This window comes from Pelmatolapia mariae, linkage group LG14, assembly GCF_036321145.2.
Source record: "Pelmatolapia mariae isolate MD_Pm_ZW linkage group LG14, Pm_UMD_F_2, whole genome shotgun sequence".
Lineage (NCBI taxonomy): Eukaryota > Metazoa > Chordata > Actinopteri > Cichliformes > Cichlidae > Pelmatolapia > Pelmatolapia mariae.
In genome coordinates, this window is record NC_086239.1 from 34688371 (window position 1) to 34704276 (window position 15906).

At 40.9% G+C, this 15906-nt stretch overlaps 1 protein-coding gene across 2 annotated transcripts in view; it reads left to right on the forward strand.

Moving 5' to 3' along the window:
* Positions 1–5987: 5987 nt before the first annotated feature.
* nova2 (NOVA alternative splicing regulator 2) overlaps positions 5988–15906 on the forward strand; it is an 85553-nt gene continuing 75634 nt past the window's right edge. Inside the window, exons 1-2 of one of the 2 annotated variants that reach the window (XM_063493700.1) lie at positions 5988–6903; positions 9541–9609. In XM_063493700.1, coding sequence (XP_063349770.1) covers positions 6747–6903; positions 9541–9609 — 226 coding nt within the window. In that variant the 5' untranslated portion in view covers positions 5988–6746. The remainder of the gene's footprint in view (positions 6904–9540; positions 9610–15906) is intronic. The other variant, XM_063493701.1, reaches the window with a different exon arrangement.

The window sequence follows — 15906 nt, forward strand, 5'->3', positions numbered from 1 at the left end:
AATAAACAAGTGTGTGCATTATTTTAAATACCGACAAATTGACTGATTATATTGATTATGCTTATTGTATTTTGTGGATAATTTTCCATTTTTTATTTTCTTTAACAGTTTCTGTTTTATATACTGCTTAACATAGTAGTATCCCCATCAAAAATATATATAAATGTAACACTGTCGGAATGAAATTTAAACTCTATTGACAGAGAATATGGAAAATATGCTTGTAATACAGTGGATCTGGCAGAAGGAAGTCTTTCTATTCAATAATAATAATAATAATAATGATAATAATAATTATGCTTTTACATTTGCTAAGTTTACATTACACCAAAAGGACGTTTATTAGGAGTTTAATGATTGCCTGCTAAATCAATAATCACTCAATTTTAATTCATTCCTGCTGAACTCAGTGCTTCTGTTTAGGAGTTTTGGACCAATACAAATACGCCATCTAGTGTGTGCAAAGCAAAATGACCACTTGACTTTGATTAAAACTTTGTGTTAATTTTTCTCAGCATGAATTTAAATTTATTTAAAAAAGCGAAAACATCCACAGAACAGTCACTCCAGATGTATTTGAGACTGTGGTTGTGGCAGAAGTATCAGCAGCTGTTTTGCGATGGTACCACAGTGGCAGTAGTGACAATAGTAATGGTTTATGTAACAATAATTAAAATTCTGTAATCATGTGCACTTTAGATTTTAAAGGGTATGCTGCTTCAAAATGCTGATGCTGACCAGCTAAATTTAAATAAAAAAAATTAATAACATACAAATCTAGAGATATTACTATACACTGTATGTCTGTATGAATCTGTACTGATTTAAAGTGTTGCCTCTTTAAACCCCATTGGAGGTTTCTAGTTAAATCTTAATTAGAAATATTTTATAACACAGTACAGTAGATGGGATTAGCTAATAACAATAAAAGATTACAGTTTTTGTATTATAGTACTTTCACAGCTATTATCAGCATGAAGCACATGCAGGACGTACTGTATATTCTTGGCAGCAATTACTGCTGCTAATGCACAAAAAAAAAAAAAGCTCCATACTGTAAATCTGTCATTTTCAATCTCAATCAAACATCTTTTTGCCATTTCAGCCACATATATATGGGATTGACTCTGAATTGTCCATAGCCAATCCCCAAATGGATTTTCCAAGATAATAGACAGCTGTATGATCTGAGAGATTTGTGATGTAACTATAAAGAGGCTTCTATCAAAATTGCTGAAATCAGCCCTGATATTGATATCTAATGGAGCAGACCTGATGTTAGTTTCACCACACAAAGGAAAATAATATTAGAAAGAGGGGAAAAAAATTCCCAATTGACCAGATGTGTGCGCGCTCATCAGTCTGCAGCAGAACAATAACCGTAATGGCGGCTTGCCATTGAATTCTCCCTTTTCCATCAGCGAGGAGGGAACTGACTGAAAAGACATATTTTTTCAATATGGAAATGTGTTCTATTTTTCCAGTCTCATTATGAAATAATGGCTGTTTTGCTTGCCTCTTGACTTCCTATAATAATTAATCATGTGAAACAGCCCAAATACTTAGTTGTCACAGTTCACTGCTCTCTATATTTTCATTTGTAATAACTGGACACAATGAGAAGGTAATTCATTTTCGGAGGTTCAAATCTCAAAGAAGGCGACGACGATTTATTCTTGTTCTCCCTCTTTTACTGACTCGCTTTGCTCTCTCTTATTTTCTAGCACAAACTTAAGCAGTGCAACATTGTGTCAGTGAACTAGCAGAAAATTATCCAAAGTGGCAGCACGTGGAAATGCAATGCAAGTGCAACAAAACAGCAGCAGTGAGCATCACATAAGTGATTATGAACACATTAGCAGTTTGAAGGTCAGAGGATAATGTACAAATCTGGAATCTCAAGAATGATCGTGGCAGAAAAACACAAAGTGGAGAACGCCCCTCTGAAATATGTGCAGCCACACACACACACACACACACACACACACACACACACACACACACACACACACACAGCAGCAGCAGCAGTTTAAGCACAGCGAGCAGAGAATAATGTAGATTTATGTGGAAGCTCATAAACCTCCTCCAGACGTGGTGAAATGATGGGTGTTCACCGAGCCGACCCCCCACCATCTGTCAGGAATTACCAAAAAGCACGCACCTTCAGATTTAAACTGCAATCTCTCCTTCCAGGCTCCCTGTTTGGATGTTTTTCTCTTTATTTCTTTTTTTGTATGCAGTTCAGTCCAGGGAGCAGTAAAAAAAATATTTTTTATTAACCACTTTACTCATTTTTATTGTATTTTAGATAAACTGGCCATTATAAAATGAGCAATTTCTCCTATTGAGAAGTTGAATCATGAACAATCATGAGTTTCCACCCTCATTTGAAAATATTTGAAGTAAAAAAATGAGTAACGCTGGCACTGTGCTACCATGCTGCAGCTTCTAAAAATAAACAGACACTGATTTGAAAGAGTAATTAAGTCTTTAAACATATCACTACAATTCACTTTCCTCTGATGCACTCAGGTCGTGTTAGTTTCACTCATAAATCTTCAGTATGATGGCATGAGTCAGGGCAGCCACTAGAAAAATAAAGAGGAACACATCACATCTGTCTCCTTTCAATCTCACAGAGTGGTTGAGTCTCCTGCTCTGCATCGACTGTCCTATTGATTTTTGCGATGAAATTGAATGAATACTGGGTGGGAGGACAATTATGCATAAGTGGGAGTGGGAGGAGACTGACTGAGCTTTCGGAAGAAGTCTTTCACATACACTCTTAGTGCTACTGGGTTTACAGAACTCTGCATAGGACGACTTCTTCTAGGAGGTCTTTTTAAAGATTTTAGAAGTTAACACTTCAATCGGATGGTGATGGTTAAATTCCAGCTTTAATTTTTGAAGCTGAAGCCTGACAATGAGATTTAAGATGAATAAATATTAGGTTTGTTCTTAACAGTTATGATTCACGTTATACTTTTAGTTCACCATAAAAATAAATATAAAATGACATATATACAAAGTGTTGTCAAGAGTTAATTGGCTGGCTTTCCTCTTCATACAGGCCATTTCATCCCAAGTGATGTTAAACTTATCTTTCCTTAATTGCAGAAAGAAAGAAAGAAAAAAACTATCAACATTAAATAAACTATCCTCTTTAAAATTCATTATTATGAATTTTAAAAAGTACATTGTATTTTAAACTTTCAAAAAAAGTGCAAATATCCATTGTACAAATACATAGTTTACTGTTTTTATGAGCCATAGCAAGCACATGTTATATTATGATTATTATCATTATGTACATGCTAAAATAAACCACTAGTGTTTTATTAACCCATGTACGACTAACAGGGCCAAAAACGCACGCATAAGAAACAGTCTGTGGAATCCATGAAATCCACGAGAACATGTTTACTGAGGAGCAGCAACACCCCTGCTCTTCGTCATGCTACCACAAGGTGGCACCAATGTTCCGCCACTTGAGGCACCAGAGCGGCTTTTACAGGCTGATGATCCATTTAGCTGCAGTCAACCTTTTAACCAGTGTTAGAGTAAGAGCCAGAACAGCCTACTGTATGTACACTACCAGACCCTGCATGGAAAGCAGGTGTGCGCCAGCAACACCTGCTTTGAATGATTTACTCTTTTAAAAAAAAGGAAAGAAAACTGTGTCTATTTCAAGTGACAGAGGAAAAACAGGCTTTTTAAATTAGGAGACTGATTATGGAATTACAGGATTAAATATTTATATCAAATTTAAGACCTTTTACACATTCTCAGTGGACTATTCAGCTGACTTGTGTCTCAGCTGTTCTTGCCTCTTGTCCTTAAGTGACTACATAACATCTTGGACAACAGGGAATTCCAGGCTTTGGTTCCAAAATGAAGAAAAAAATCTTAGTGGTAACTTTTTCCATAAGAAAACTGCATGTGGGAGTCCAAATAAGATTTGCTGTTGGCTAAAATGAAGCTTTTGCATTTAGATTAGGACGCAGAGAGAAAACTGGGATATTACAGGAATCTTGTCCTTCCACATTGCATGTGTTGCTCGGGAAAGTTTGTGGCAACTGCTTGAAGTGTTTGGTCAGTACCCAAAGCTGTAGAGGAGTTTGCAGAACCAAATCTCTAAAAACCGTTTCCCTAACATCTGCTCATAGACCTAACCTAATAAAAACTCAAGAATGCCGTTAGTCTGTGTGCTTTACTGCTTATGGGGTTACTTCACTTTTTCCATATGCAGCAGCAGCAGCATGGGCGATCTGGCTGTGCAGGACCCTCAAAATTCTGCTTCCAGCGAATGTTGCCTCTGCTCCAAATATATAAATGTCCGTGTCGAGCTGAAACTGTGCTACAGTTCAGATGCTTGCTGCAGCTCATACAGTTAGGTGCCTGCAGCATCCAGGCCTTTTGTACCTCTGAGCAGTTCCTGCTATTTGTGGTGTGGAATCTGTTTCAGACTGCAGCTTGGGATCCATCTGCCTTGGATTTGCCACGTATTTCCAGAGCAGGAGTCTGGCTCACCGGTGTGCTTCTCATGGTGATGTGAAATAGTGTGAGTGGCTGCTCTGTGCGTGTATGCTCGTGCGTGTGAACAAGCAGGACAATGTCACCTTGACTACAATCTACAGGAGGCACCGAGGACGATCGGCATCTGTAGAGCTCTGGACGGAGAAGGAGAGCGGGGGTTGAAGATATTTACGTGTCTCTCTGAGTGTGTGTGTGTGAGAATTTGCCAAACGTGTGAGTGTGTGTGTGCGTGAGAGAGGGAGAAACAGTGAGGCGGGTATAGCTCTCTCACACAGCTCACAGTGCTGGAGGATCCCTCTTCAGACCCAGGCACAGCGACGCAGAGATGTCAGGCGCAGCACACACAGGTGGGTCATACAGAGCAGCTGAGGGGACAGGTGGGCCTAGCTCAGGTTATGTAATTCCTATGCTGTCAGTCGTGTTTTTAATTATTATTATTGCATAATATTGTTGCAAGACTGACAAAAATGTGAAAATAAGGGGGGAGGAGACTTCTTCTTCTTTTTTTTAATACAAGTAGGCTGAACAGGCCTACAGTCTGGCCAGAGTCATCTGGATTGGTCCAAGCTCTCTGGACACAAAAATCTGGCAAACAATAACAAATATGAACAAAACAGATTTTATAAAAACCCTTTTTATTCATGTCATTCCTTCTTAAGTAGAAAAAAAACACCCTTCATGCTCTTGCCAGTTGAATTCCACTCGCTGATTGAAATTTAAGGCAGAAATCAGCTGCAGGTTTCCACGTGTGTCCGAGGCTGCCTGCCTCGGCCTTTACAGACCTTCAAACAGCCGCAGCGGGACCTTCAAGCTCCCGTTCAGCCATAATTGCATTTGCCGCTGTAACGGAATAAAAACCCGCCGCCGCCGCCGCATCCTTCGCTCTCCGTCACGTGACTCCGCCGGCAGAACATATCCGAGTCCTTTCCGTTTTTCTGGACTAACGCAGCCTCCAGCTCCGGCCAATCGCGTCTCGGCGGAGGCGTCTCTCTCTCCCCCTCTCTCTCTCCCTCTCTCAGTTTTTCGCTTTCTCTCGTGATGCTTTCACTTTCTGTCGAAAATCAGTGATTCCTAGCTTCGCGCGCACTCAATTTTGTCTGTTTGCTTGAGCGCATTACGCATCGTTTCTCTTTGGCTTGTTTAGCTTCGGCTAAAGCTTTTGCTTGCTGTATTTCATTTAACCTCATTCGGTGCAACTAAATTTGAGTCTCGGATCACGAGATGTTGAAAAGTGTTGTAACACAGCGCGGCTGATTATTCATAATTAATAAAAAAGATTTTTTTTAAATAACGTGCAGATTTTGCAAAGTGGGACATTTGTCCCGTGAAATGGGGAACTGAACCAAGTAAAAAGCAACAATTATTTTTGGTAAAACGTCGGAAATCCGAGTGTGCAGAAAACGAGAAAGGTATCACGAGGCCCTGTGACGTCAGCCGCTCCCCTGCGCTTCCTCCAGCAGCCAGTCAGCGAAGGGATGCTCTGAACGCAAGACTGCAGCATCTTCACCGAGAGAACGAGCAGGACAAAACGTCTCTTTCTCTGTCTTCCTCCAGCTCCGAGTCTCCGGACCCTTCTCACCCACCCGTCACCCCTGGGTGTCTTCGCGACTGGAGCCAGGAAAGGATAAGAAGAACGAAATTCTAATAGCCTAAGAATCGGATTTTTTTTCTATTATTGTTATAATTGCTTCACCGATCACCCTTTCCTTTCTTCTCTCCTCGGCTGATTTCGCCTCTTTGCGCTTTGCGTTGTGTTTTTGTTTTGTTTTGGTTATTGTTCCGTTTCGCTGGTTATTGCAGAGGAGCGCCACCATCCTGTACCGCCTGACATGAGTACTGGTTGCAGCGGAATGATACACATATCCTAGCCCGCTTATCTGAAGGTTGATGGAACTGTGACGCTCCACTGGCACGTTTTTAGTAGCCTAGAAGTCGCTCCATCTGCAGAGGTCTCCTGTTTTATCCCTCTCTGAGCCGCTCCAGCGTTTCTTTCTTTCTGCCCCTGCGCAGCATCTCTCTGTACGCACGGCGCACCACGGAGAAACGCGCAGCTAACCTACCCCGTTCGTAAGAAACAGGCGTATTTTGCAATTCCTAAATCGCTTTTACCCTCTCCAAGGACTCATCTGCACGGCTACGCTGCGTAAAAAAAACGGAAAGGGGGGATTTAAACGCAAACGCAGCCTAAGCATCCAAGAGCAAGCTCGAAAATGATGGCCGGCGGAGCAGTACAACAAAACGGCATTTTCTCAAATCCTCACCATCACAATCAACAACCACACATGGAGTCCGATCCCCCGGACTCACGTAAAAGACCCCTGGAGACCCCAACGGAGGCCAGCAGCACCAAACGTACAAACACGGGAGGTAAGAGCGGCGCTGGGGGATGCGGGAGCTGTTCGGGTTTCGGTGAATGTTGCTTCGTCTTGAGGCAGGCAGAGAGAAAGGAGAGCAGGTTGATCTGATTCTTGATGTGCACCGTGGCGTGGTGGAAGGGCAAATTCACAAATTTAGGGAAATAAAATAAAATGATACAGGGCAAATTTTAGGGAGACCGTCTTTTTTTATTATTCGCTTCGTCATAAGCGACAGTCATTTTCCATCAGTATTAAAATAATCACGGGTCGCCGCATTTGATGGAAATGAAACAATGAGAGAGACTTGGGGGTGGGGGGTGTTATTTGGAGGGAAGCCGTCGCTTCCCCTCTTGCACATCCTGGATGATTTAGCCTCTTTACATCAGCCGAATTGGGTGTTTTTATTGCGTCTTAAGATTTACGCGCAGCCACAGCGGCCATGCTGGAGCCAAAATGAGGATGTAAACAAGTGAAAGCCAGATCAGGCTAGTGCGTGATCGCAGGGTCTCATCCCGTCGACGGATGACCTTGTGATAATCTCACACATCAGCCACCATCGCCGCTTTGTGTACAATTACACAAGCGGATAAACAAGCGGACTCATATTAACAGCAGCCCTGTGGCGAGCTAGGGAAAGCAGGGGGAATCCAGAGCAGTTTAGAATGCGACAGTCTGTGTTAATGCAGTGTGTCAGGGAGAGGATATTTTTATTATTCATTGTTGTCCTGATTTTAATATTCTGCGGCTGGAAGGGAAAGCTGATTTTTTTCTACTAATTTCTTCGATGAATGATTTCTTTATTATTTTCTGGTTTGATGAAATATGGATATGTCACCATGGTAATCACCATATTTGGTTTTTGTTTACATGCTGTCATGCGCCAAGCATTCCCATCATTACAACCATCAGTAGCCTATCCTGGCCATGCACCCTATCATGGACATTTGGACATACAATACACCTTTAAATGTGCTATTTATACTCAGCAAAAAGATGATAAAGGTTTAGGAGACTTTTTAAAATGCTGCTGGAGATTCTGGGAGTATGCTTAAATAATTAGATTCTATAGGTTTTAATGGGACCTGATCTTTTAGTGCAGAGAGTTCAATCTGACTATGATTGTGAAGACTGAATATTTGTAATGCCAGTTAAACTGATTTGAAGACTAGTTATATGCTTAAGGTTAAGATACCTAACGTGTTCTCTAATGTGGAGTTTGTTAGAGTTTAGTCCCAACTGTAATTCTCACCAGGGCCTTAAAGATTGCAAAACAGCATTTAAAATTTTAGCTTTAAACTCTGAAATGTCTTCAGTGTTAAACTGAATTCCCTGAACAAACAGAACAAAACAAAAAAACGCCCCAGGGAATGTAATTTTCATTGCAGGCAATTCTGCCGGTATATTAAAGAGGAACCTCCATCGTATTAGAGAGGGTGAGCATGACTGAGCTGTGATTGTTGGCCTAATTTCTCAGTCTTGATTTGAAATGGTCAGAAGATTTGGCTTCGCTCAGTTAGTGCAACTGTTATGGCTGCTGTAATACGATCTAAACATAAACTCTCGCAGATCCATAGGGCTTAAGTGCCCTGTTCCTTTTGGATGACAATGACAGGTGGCATAATGTGAAATTTGAAAACAAACTTGTGTTTAGTGCGAGCTAAGCGACAGACTCCTCTGGATTACTGAAATTCATCTTCTGGTAGATTTTTGCATGACTTGGCCCCGGTGGAAAAAAAAATCAGGACGGCCATTTATAACAGATTCTTCAGGTCCCACCAGGAAACATGACAGCCATCCTCAGGAGTAATAATTAGACAGCGAGCGAGGAGAGTCCGACTGAGGAGGTGTGAGCTGCAGGTTCGCCAGCAGTGTTTAACTCCAGATCGATGCAGCACTCAGAGCACTAAAGGCTCCTCCTCACTGTATGTAAAAAGTCCAGGCGGCCCCTCTGGGGACTTTCTTCCTGCCTGCGTAACACTCAGGCCGCTTGTCCATTTAGACAAATGAAAAGGTTGGAACGATGATGATGATGATGATGATGAGACAGCTAAACAGACTCAGGCAGAGAGGACGGCTGCAGTGCTGCCAGGTCAGCCAGCAACATCAGGCCGATGATCCGATAGCATTTGGTTGAAAATGAACAAGTAGCTCCTACGCACACACACACACACACACACACACACACACACACGCAAAACTACAGCAACAAAGAGGAATCAGAGCTTGGTTGTGGGTCTATTGTGACAAATTTTGCACTGACAGTAAACTCTACTCTGTTCTGAAAATGCATTTTTGTTTGAATTTTAATCCGAGAATTTGGTCTTGGTGATTTAAAGCTAGAATTATCTGGATAACAGCGTTGAGCCTAACCTAGATTTTTACTTGGATTGCGATACGCAAAGTGTTTGTATGCCTGACTCTTGATGGAGAGAAAACATTCACCATGTAACGGCTGATTTTAGCCAAGCAGAAGCTGTATTTTTTCACAGAGAACATGCTTTTGTATTTGATATTTTTAAGCTGCACCCACGCTGCAGTTGTAAATTTAGAAATCAAAGTGGTGCTAAGAGATCATAATAATGGTTGTTTTTATGTATGATTAGTTTACACCACACACTCCCCACCCCTGTGCTTCCTCTCTCTGTAGTGGCCTTCCTGCAGCCCCTATTTGAAACTGAAGGCATTGTATTCCCTCACCAAGAAACTGAGACTCATGGTAAGAGAGACTTTGATTTTGATCTTCTACCTGTTTTATAATCTTTACTGTGAAATTCTGATTCACAACACAGACTTAATGTGCAAAATCCTGGAGTAAATAAAAGATATAGGGCCTTTAATGAGGTGGTCTGACTGCTGCAGGGCCTGATATTTAAATAGGATTTAAAGCAACATTTAACACCCTCATATCCTGCTCATGATTCAGGATAATGCATGCTGATGTTTTTTATATTGTATGTTACCAGTTCCATAACATTCATTGTCATGCTTTTTATACAAATCCAGTGTTTCTTTTGTCATGATACTCAACATTGCTGCTCAGATGATGACCTTTGACCTCATGCTAGCCATGCCATCAAAGCATTTGGGTTTACGACCGCTGATGTATTGTTGAAATGTTCATTCACTGTTCACTGTGGTTAAAGTGTGCCAAATGATGGCTGCAGCGTGCACCGTGCAGCTGCTGCTGGGTAAGAGATGCATAACAGGAAGACTGAAGCTTTATTGAGTAGACCTAAAAAAGAAGGAAGAAAACTTTTAAATCAAAGAAATTTATCTTTATCAGAGTTTTAAAATATTTTGAAGTCTTTTTTTTTTCCTCCAACAGCTGCAGCTTATAAATATGTCCAGATGTAGGTTTTAATGCCAGGGCATTTCCATTCATATCAATCAGATCTGCTGCGTTCATTAGAAGCGAGAGAATGTGTTTGGGTCAAAAATGATGAGAAAAGATGGACCTGGATTTTTCCAGTGTCCAGGGTTTATCCAAATATCTGTGTGTGCGTGTTTGTGTGTGAGAGGGAGTGAAGAAAAAGGCAAGCGACAGAAAGAAGGAGCTGGTCTGCTGTCAGACTGTAGATAGGACAACATGGGACAGCTATAGCCCTGCAGGTCATAAATCACAGCTACGCCTTATAAAAAAGCTGAAGGTCTTAAAGACGGAAAGATCAATGAGGAGCTGCAGTCGCTGCTGTTCACAAGCTCCCACCCCCACCACGGCTTTAATCCACCAGCCCGAGCCCATTCTTATCTCTGCGCCTCCCGCTCCCCTCACCGCGTCCAGCAGGGTTCTTCTGGATATTAAAGAAACTCAGAGTTCCCTTTTATCGTGTACATATATGATCAGAGACGTTTAATGAGCTCATTCATGCTTAATCCGGTTTCCTATGTTTAAATAGATTATTTACAAAGACGGGCTTGATCATGATGAATTCAAAGGATAAATATCTTCCAATAGTTTCATAATTTATACATTTGGTGCCAATCAGGGTTCAATATTTTAATGTGTTTTGGTCTTTTCCTATCATTTAATTGTATATATATATATAATATGAATGAAAAATCCTAAAACCAGCAAAATAGGTCTGGAGTCAAACGCCTATAAAGCAGCCAGAATTATTAAATCATGTTAAACATCTTACTAAATCATTGTGATTGTCAGCAATTGTTATTCACTGATATTGTTTACATAGCTATGTGTGATGTACGGCTTTACATTTAATTTTTTCCGCTTAGCTTTAAAAGAAATATACTTTTATTAATTTGAACTATTTGCGTTATGTGCAGTGAACTGTAGCGACTTGAAAATAGATCCATAACTCACTAAAAAGCTTTTTAGAAGATGAAATATTTTCCAGTGCTTTATGTAGAGAATGTTCTTTGCATTATAATATTTTATCAAAGCGTCCTGGAAGTTCCATGTTTTTCATTCATTTTAATCCAAGTAAGATGTAGCATCCAGCACCATAGGTTAAAGCACTGGATTGATTTGTTTGGGCTAATGCAAAGAACCAGTACATACAAATACCCAGGAACAGCCTTTCAGTCTAAAAGAAATTACTGTGATTCAGTCCACTGAAAACAAATGCAGCTTTCAGGGGAAAAAACCTGCTTGTATAAGCCATTAAGAAGCCTTACGTAAGCACAAACCAAATAAACTGGAGTGGGTTTTTTTGTTTTGTTTTTTTGATTTTCATGTAGGTGATCAGGAAACCAACATGTGACTGTGTGGGAGGTGTGCAGGTTTATCAGCTTGGATAAGTTTGCTGACCTTGGTGTACAGAGATTCTCAGGCCTTAAATTATAAGCCTTTAATGTTTTTTTTCTTCTTTCCCCTCTTTTTTCCCTCCTTGTCTTCTCTGCTGCCTTTAAGATATAATACATTCATTTAGTAAATGGATGGACTGGCAAGCCAGTGCTGGGAAGAAGAAGGAGGGGCTTGAAATGCCCTTGCCAAGTGACATTAGGGGACTAGACTAGCAGTACACTCAAAGCTTTCCGTGTGTGTGTGTGTGTGTGTTATATGTTCGACTTCAGGTACAAAAAGCAAAGATGAAGTTTAACGAAAAAGATGAGGTGGCGTGTAAATGATATGTTGCGCTGCATGCGCACACTTACAGTAGCAGACCCAGAGTCAGGCTGTGACTCGAGCCTTGACTATATGAGACAAGGCCTTTGATGGTATTGATCTGAGTGTTTTCTGTTGCTCCTGGAGCTGAGCTGTGCATCCTTTTTTGGGCCATCCATTCAAAGGAGGACAGTCTTCCTCACATTGATCGTCCGTCTGGTCGAGGAGGAAGAAACCCCGACACCACCCGGACCGAGTTTCACTCTTAAATTCAGCTAAAACTGCTTCACTCTGAGCCAGATTGAAGAAAATAAGCTCATATTTTAAATTAAATATCAACACGTTACAACTGTTGATGCTATCTTACAAAATATGCACAGTTGTATTTTTTCCTGCCGTTAAACTCAAGCTGATATTTTTGGTAAATATGACGACTGATAGCGCTCCCGCTCGTCCTTTAGCGCGAGAATCAGAACACAGCGTTCTCCTCTGCGACACGCCTGTTTTGTTCACTCGTAAGCGTTCCTCGCCCGCTCCCTCTCCTCTCTCCTGGGTTCATTCTTTCCATCTTCCTCTCCTCTTCATCCATACTAATCATGCTCTATTCAGACCATCATGACTCCACTCTCCTCCTCCTCCTCCTCCTGTCCTCCTTCACCCTCGTCCTCCCATCATTTCATCCCCCACCCACTCCCCCCATCATCAATTGCTGGCTGCTATTGACGACGCTCACTCGGCAACTGTTTCCGAGGCTGTCAATCGATTTGGAGCCGCCATCGACTTGAATCTGCCACCGGTAGCTGCAGTTCTCCTTCTCCTCTATTCTCTCCTCTTCTTCTTCTTCTTCTTTTTTTTAAGCCACTGCGTCAAAAAAAAAAAAAAAAAAAGCAAAGAAGCCATTGTACAGGGTGGGGTGAAGGCACTGAGAGGTGCTAATGTTCCCACAAAGGGAAGCATGTGATTGGTTTAGCGAGACATCGGTCACAGCTAGCTGGTCGCTGATAGGTGAGGAGAGCTGAGCGGCGATAAATATGGATGAGGGAGCGATGAAAGGGCCGATGCAGGGAGGACAACTGGAAGGGCCCCCCTGCTCTGACATAGCCTCGGTCTATGAACAATACACACCACTTTTCACACACACTCTGAAGAGAGAGAAAGAAGGCGGCTTCGGCTATCTTTGTTAGCGTCGCCGCCGTGTCTGCTTCGATTTCTACGCAGACGCCCTGATCACAGCACATATGGAGGCAGTATGCAGGCATTTGATTGGTTCTCCCCAAATCGCTATTCAAACTGAAATTCTGCCGCACGATGTTTGTCTTATCTCAGATAAGCTCTTTCAGGCACGTGATAAATCGGTGGAGGAACCCATTCTCTTTCTATAATTATTTGCCTCCTGCAGGTGTTGCTCTAATGCAGTCAGGCGTCTTTTAAGTTTTATAATTTTGTAATTTATTCTAATTTTTGTTGCGAAATTGTTTGCATGTAACCCGAGCCCCTCCGGCATCATTTTTAAATTGAGATGTTGCTTCTCTGCAAACTTCTACGCGATTGCTGGCACAAAAACAAATGAGAGTATCTGCATGCTGCTGGCGTTTGAATCGTCTCGATGCCTTTAGGGATGTTCATGTGCGATTTTTTGGATATTGACTTCAAACTTTAGATGTAAAAACTTTATGAGATATTGATATGTTCTAAAGCAAGCAATTAAAAAAATGAACGCTCCTGTGCTGCGGAAGTGTCAGCTAAAATGAAAGACGCAGATGCTGGAGTGAAATTAAAGAAAAGGTGAAATAGAGACATTTCCTCCTGCTCGCCGTCCTCTGTGAGTTCTCTGTGTTTATGAGCGACGATGGCTATCTCTCAGAATGAAGACAGCTGGTCAGAGCCTCACTGCTGGAGTGCTTTACGTCTGTGTGTGTGTGTGTGTGTGAATGCTTCCTTCCAACAAAAGAGAAGAGGACTGGAGGGGGTGTGTTAGACAAAGCCTGCCCCCCTTAACTCTCCCTGCTTAGAGGAGATGAATATTTTCCAAGTCCCCAGAGCTGTGAACCTCCATACCAGAGCCCCCCTTTCCCTCATCCAAGGCTGTGTTCACGCTGCTACACTTAAGATGTTTCCCCCTCATGTGGGTTTCATATTTACATTTGACCCATATTATTTTATAAAGACAGACTGGGGTATTTGGTACTGATATCTGTCATTATCGTTGGATTTTCAGAAGTTCCCCATGATAGTTAATCTCGTCAGAGTGGAAAAAATATCTAAAGGGGGATTGAGGCCATTGTTGTACTGGAAAATTAGTTGCTGGAATCCAGATTAACCCCTATTTTTATGCTTGACTTAATTCTGATTAAACCATTCACATAAAGGTATATCAAAAAGTTGTGGCTCCTAAATTATAGACATATTTTAACCATTGAAATAAGTGCCAGAAAATGCATTTTTTTTAAAGTGAGTGTTTAGTGAACCTCCAGATGAAATTAAAAACAAAATAAATTTGCATATATGACTTTTAATTTGTATCAAATTTGCCACATTCAGTTTATTCCATTACAAATGTTGTGTGATTTATTTATTTATTTTTAGGGAGGAAAAATCAAACTGATGACGTAGAAATGTCAAAAACTCACAAAAACTAATGTAAGAAATATGACACACTTAAATAATCTAATTTACATTTGATCTTTTTAATGTTTAAATCCAAGTGTTGGTTAAGGAATTAACATTTTCAATTCACTTTTTAAAATTTACTAATACTGATAATTAGAGATTCAGTTTTCTGAAACTGAATTACAGCAAAGCAAAAACAACAAAACGTGTTGAAAAAGATGGAGAGAAAATATTTCTCTTTTAAATAAATGAACATTGATCCTACAATTGAAGACTATAACAGATATATCTATATACTTGAAATCTTTCTATTGTTTTGGTGTTGGTTATAGCAGAAAACCTAGCTTAAGAGACATTTTGTTTGAGGGATTTACTGACAAATGTCATTCAGCAGTGTAACATTCATAACTGGGATTCTTCAGATAGAGTATACTCCAATCATGTCATTTCTGTAACAACAAACCTCTTAATTCTGAATTATAACAGGCACTAGTGTGCATTTTCTGAATTTCCAAAGCCTTTGGTCAGGAGCTCTCTACATACTTCCAAAAGTCAGGTTTTTGCATAATATTCATAGCAGAATATGACCAAGTATCAGTGGAGTAGAGCGCAAGTGCCAGAAGAAAAGAGCTGCCAAACACTTACAAAATAATGAAATGACTGGACATGTAATTTACAAACTAAAACTTCAGTAAAGTGGTGACTTTAAGTGTGCTTGTTTGAGTGAAGCGTTTGAGGAAAAGTAACAGAATACGAGAAAGGCTTTGTGATCTTCAACCTTCTTACCCTGCCTGTGCAGGGCTGTGGACACCAGATCCTGGGATTTGAGCCCCCAATCCCCCAGCATGGAGAGCCTATTCTGGGCCTGGCGGGTCTGCAGGGGCCTTAGCAACAGATTGGACTGTTTACTCATCCAGATATGCCATGGTGATGAAGGATTTATTATTTATACATGTTGAGATTGGCCTTTCTTGACCTGCAGAGCATATGCAGAGATTTTGCGCAATTTAATCAGCCCTAGTTTTTCTGTGGCGCTCGTGCCTAAACATATCTTTTTTAAAAACAAAAAACATGTTACTATTATAGAAATGGACACTGGAGTACAGCCGTGTAGTTCGGCCACATGTAACCTTAGTGTCAGGCCTGCTGGTTCCTTTAATGATGACAAACTTTAAGGGTGTTGTGGGTTATCCACATTTTTATTATATCACACAGTCACACAGAAAAAAGATGCAAGTCTTTCATCAAAAAATCCTTTTGGCTCGTAAAAGAAAGCGTGTGTACTTCCTGTGTGTGTTGTAACTAAACTGCAGAGTGAAAACAAAGACCCTCATCACA